The sequence below is a fragment of the Eurypyga helias genome, unplaced genomic scaffold, assembly GCF_000690775.1.
Source record: "Eurypyga helias isolate BGI_N326 unplaced genomic scaffold, ASM69077v1 scaffold16886, whole genome shotgun sequence".
Taxonomy (NCBI): domain Eukaryota; kingdom Metazoa; phylum Chordata; class Aves; order Eurypygiformes; family Eurypygidae; genus Eurypyga; species Eurypyga helias.
This window is the reverse complement of record NW_010257374.1, coordinates 2,910-7,844: the sequence shown is the minus strand read 5'-3', so window position 1 is coordinate 7,844 and position 4,935 is coordinate 2,910. Positions and strand designations below refer to the sequence as shown.

The following is a 4,935-nucleotide window of genomic DNA, read 5'->3' as shown; positions in this document are numbered from 1 at the left end:
TGCTGATGCTCTTCGGAAGGAAGGGCGGGAAGCAGCCCCGCGCCCGGTGCGGCAGCGGGCAGGTACCCATCAGCCAGGTAATTAATACATTAGAGCTGAACATTTCTGTGCTCCAGGCAGCCCCCAAACAGGGTATGGCCCACCCCCAGTTAAAAGGAGGGAAACGCTCCTTATCACACGTCAGATTCCTGGCTTCTGCAGGGAAAGAAAGGTGCACAAAACCAGGTGTTTGCCACAACTGTTTAGTTTTACTATTTTAGTATCATGAAATAAAAGTACAAAAAATTTACAGGTATATTGTGTCTTACGTGGAGACTGAACAGTTAAAACACTTGCATTTATCTTGCAGCAAAACCTGTACTCTCAGTCACAGAGTGTGAATATTAGCCACTGACATCACCACCGAGCATTTCCGTTTAGAAAGAAACTGCAGAGGTAAAAGGCAACAGTCCTGCGAGGCTCGGTAAGAACCACAAACCCGCCCCCATGTCACCACCGGCACTCCCGCTCCCCTCCCAGACAGGTGTCCCCCCCGGGGGGCCGCGGGTGTCAAGACCTTGGACCTGGCCATGGTGTCGAAGGGGCAGTAACCAGGGGGGCCTTGTTTACAAGCCCATCAGCGTTTTGGGGTCCTTCAGCGCGCGCACAGAAACCAGCGGGGTGCGTGCGCGCGCGTGACCAAGACGGGGGCGAGGTCGCCCGCAGCCCTGACGTGGTGCCGGTTACGCGCTCCGCCCAAGGCAAGGCACTACCTGCTGCGTGCGCCCCGAGAGTTCACTCACCAGTCACCGCGGACAGCCAGGATCCGCAGCGCCAGCCGGGAACGCCGCCGGTTAACGGGCTGAAACAAAAGCCACGCCTCACTCTGTTGGCCTGTTCCCTCGGCCGCTCCCGCTGCGCCGTAAACAAAGCGTCAGACCCTCCTACGTCCCCCCGGCGCTCCGCTCCGGGCACGCTCTCGGGTGGGAAGCGCTTCCTGGCAGCCTGCTCTGATCCGAATACCCTGTCCCTGGCTGGCCGGGGTGGTGCCTTTTCCCATAACTCATTTCAGGAAGCATGCATGGAACCAAATCGGGGGTTTACAAATAAATAAACGGTGCTCACCATTGGGTTTTATATCTTTTACCATTTACTGAAACGCTTAAAGTAACTCAGTCCCTTGAGAATGAACTTGGGGGGGTGTTTAAATAAAAAATATTTGGAAATTGAGACCACATTTAAAATTGGCAAAACTATGCTTTGTTTTTGGAAGGGTCTTGCTTGTTTCTTCTCTTTACATCCCAGTTATAAACCCTAGCCATATCTGAGGGCGTGGAGTTAAGGAAACGGCTCACACGTTCAGAAGGGAAAAGGGAAAGCAGGATGTAGAGCTGGCAACACGCCCCTACTCGCACCGTCTGACACCCCAACCCCCAGCTCAGCCCTGGGAGGGCACCATCCGTGTCGCTGCCAGAGAAGGGTCCGTGCCTGGAGCGCTACGGCACGTTAAGGGCAGACGGCCCAAGACGAAAGCATGTGGGGACGCTGGCCGTGACCTGTGCATTAGCCTTCCCGTGCGCCCACTCCCCCGCAGACAGAACCAAAGGATACTGACTTCTGTGGTGGTGAACTGATCCCTAAGAAAATCCAGGTCTTCCTCTAGAAGATCGAGGTTTCTTGTGGCTGTTGACAAGTTCTTCTCTAACAGAGCCTGAGCTTCATCAATATCATATTCAAGCATCACATTGGCCTAAAAAGAGAAAGAAAGGCGTTCACCCGGGCCCTGTAAGGATGCGCCGCGGCAGGCTCGTTTCAGGCTCCGGTTTCTACTTATCCCCTTAATGAAAGGCTGCCCTGACGGGCCAAGGCAACCAGACTCAGGATGAGCAACGCCAGAGTCCACCTGAGGCCTCCACCGCTTCCGTAACCCAGTAATACATCCCCCTAGGGACTCAACACAGCTCTCTTCCGGCAGCTAAGCAACGCGGCATCCCTCTCCCCGTGGACTGCTGTCAGCCTCTCCGGTGGCCACCTCTCCCCGCGTTCCCAGCGGCACCCTTCACGTGCCGTACAACTCCAGCGGCCGTTTTTGTTGCATTCGACAGGCACACCTCAACCTTTCCGTCCTAACTGTGTGAGCAGCTTTGTCTGGCAGCCAGCGCAGGGATTTGGGAACGTCTGAGATTTAGAAGTCTCAAAATAAAGATCAGCGGGTTATCTCCACCTGTAAGGAAGCCTCTGAATACAAAATACCCCAACCTGATACCGCTTAAGCGCTTAGAAATCTGTGCTTTGAGCTCTGATCCCACCCACCTTTAGCACAAATGTTGGCAGGTACCTGCGAATAGCAGAATTCCCACCTTGCCCCAAAAACCCACGAGGAAAGGGAAAGCAAGATGCTAAACACAAATCCCGTAGAGAGGATGGGAAGCCGCTGGCCAAACTCGACTCCGCTGGGCGCATTTCCACCCCCAGCCGCGCGGGATGGTAATTCAAGCCGTGAAGCCGTAAGGAGAACATTCACGACTATGCTTTTGGGGAAGAAAATCCAGCAAAATTACCATCCTCTGAAGGCACCAGATAAAATGGAACGTGAAGCCTTCAGTGAGGCGCTGAAACGGTCCCGCTGGGTTTGCCCCGCGGCAGGACACAGCCCCCCGGGGCACACAGTCCCCCCCCGGCCACTGGGATAGCGGCCCACACCGCCTTCGCTCGGCCGCCTGCAGGTCACCCGCAGGGGTCAGAGCATGCCCCGTTTACTTACCCCCAACCACAAACAAACTTTATCTGTAGGAGAAACTGAAGCTTTGCAGTAGAGATTATCTGCCAGTAAAAATCTGGTTTCCATTGGATTTGTGGAGTCCTTAAGACAAACAATAAAAGGTAAAATTGCTATTTTCACCGGAAACTCATGTCAAAGACAGAAAACTTACAGTACAGAGCACACCTTTCTGCTTTTTGCCACTGACACAGTGTTCACTCTGGTGGAACTCTGGGTACTTTTACTTCAACACTGAAGTCAGAGCTCCACAAATAAAGCATTTTAAAAGGGCACCTTTACAAACGCCACAGCCATCGCTAGAAACGGAGACAGAGCCGGGCTGGGCGGCCCGCTCCACACCACTGCAAGGGAAGGTGGCGTTACAGGCACGAACCCGTTTTGACTGGCTTTCAAGAAGCGCTCCGCACCTTTAAAGCCAACTCTGCTATTTATAAAGGCACGCTGAGTGTGCTCTCCACAACATTTCTTGCAGTGTGTTCTGTTCGGGTGGAAAGGCAGTTAGCTTCTCTCATACTCATTAGATAGTCAAAAGAGTTTACCTTTTTCTTCTGCATGTGTTTTAAAATTTCTAGTGTCTGTTTAATTTCAGGAATCTGACTTTTTAGCCTGTGAATTAACAACAATCATAATTTATTATTTTACAGAGACACAAAGTTTCCCAAACAAGCCATCAGTTTTATTACACAACCCAACATTCTAAAACGTGAAACCCCTGACAGGCTCACCCACGCACGTCTGGAAGACGTGGCCTGTCCAGGCACCTCATCTCCAGCCTCACCTGCCCCTCGCCCCGCTGCGGCGGGCTGGGCGTCCCGAGCGCAGCCGCACACGCAGCGCTCAGGCTGAACACGCAGGCGGTGCCGCGAAGACACCCGTCTGCAGAATGCAACGCACCTCCCCGGGGCGAGGGACAGCTCAGCGGAAATAGAGATAAACCAAACCAAGTCTGTCTTCTGAGGCCCGCAGACTGTCCCAGCCAACGGGTCAGAGGTGCGTTGCCAAAATGAAAACTCTCTCCGGAGCGCAGGGCACCCCTCCTTGAGAGCCGCGGACCTCCCCGGCCACCCATCGCGGCGGCAGCAGGCCCAGGCAGCGCCGACTGCCACAGCCCCCCTCGGGGGGTTCACAGGGCTATCTGTCCACAAAAGAAATTTAATCTCAACAAAACATCCCTCGAAGCTTTGATTTCAGCTCTGAAGAGCTCTTCTTGCCCAGTTTCAGATCCAGGCTGAAGCTACCGAAGGGACACGACAAAACCAGGAGCTCCAGGCTTGGTACAGCTGTCCCTGGACAACAACGTGTTCTTATGCACACTGGGCTGACAAAATTCAGACCCAGCAGTGCTTTTCGGCCTTACAGGCTACGGACCAATTCAGCAACACTCTGAATTCTTTTGCATGTAATTCTCAGGAAGAGGGAAAAACTGGGCTTTCCTGAAAGGACTGCAAATATTGGCTCTTTTTTACTTCTTGGGATATTTTTTAAAAAATTAACATATTTAAAAAATAGAGCTGTGCTAAACAATTCTGCAAAAATTATGACTTACCTCCTTTTCTTCTGAGCAAGATTAAGTTCCAAAAATTTATACTTCTGATACTGCTCATCCAACTTCTTTAGAACTACGTCTGCTGTCTCATTGCCGGGCTGTTTCATAAAAGAATCCACATCTTCCTTCAAGGGGAGAAAGAGACCCTCAGTGTTAGAAGTTTGACAGAAATCCTACCCACAGTCGTGCTGTCACCCTCCTGCAGCTGAGTCCAGAGGGGTTCTTCTATGTAAACAAGCCTCTGGTTTTTCTGGAGCGAGGTACAAAATCATTCCATTTCCTTTCTTAGTCACCTTTTTGCTTCCCCCCTGTTTTTGGTAGGGAGCTACGGAGTAGGTGCAAGGATTACCCGATAACCGCATTTGCTGGTACCTTGTCAGCGGTGCTGCCAGCCCTGGCCGACGTCCAACAACACCTAACGGGGATGGAGATCCCCCGGCTAAGCCTTGGGTTCCCATCTGCAGGGCAGGAATAATGCTCCTCTGCGGCTAATCCGATTACGGACTACTGAGGGTAAGACTGACGAGGGCAAAGCATCACGGCCTGATCAGGCATGCTGTGACAGAGAGAGGCAAAGGGGGGAAACCGTGCGACCTGCTCAGGCAGGCTTTGTGGTAGTAAACCACTT

At 52.5% G+C, this 4,935-nt stretch overlaps 1 protein-coding gene across 1 annotated transcript; it reads right to left on the bottom strand.

Moving 5' to 3' along the window:
• Nucleotides 1-1,031: 1,031 nt before the first annotated feature.
• On the bottom strand, nucleotides 1,032-4,496 carry VBP1 (von Hippel-Lindau binding protein 1). The gene is made up of 5 exons (XM_010153991.1): nucleotides 4,308-4,496; nucleotides 3,301-3,367; nucleotides 2,744-2,842; nucleotides 1,591-1,729; nucleotides 1,032-1,303 (listed from the first exon to the last, which is right to left on the bottom strand). Exons 1-5 carry the CDS (start codon nucleotides 4,412-4,414, stop codon nucleotides 1,233-1,235), a joined length of 483 nt encoding a protein of 160 aa, XP_010152293.1. The 5' UTR covers nucleotides 4,415-4,496; the 3' UTR covers nucleotides 1,032-1,232.
• Between the last annotated feature and the right edge of the window lie 439 nt (nucleotides 4,497-4,935).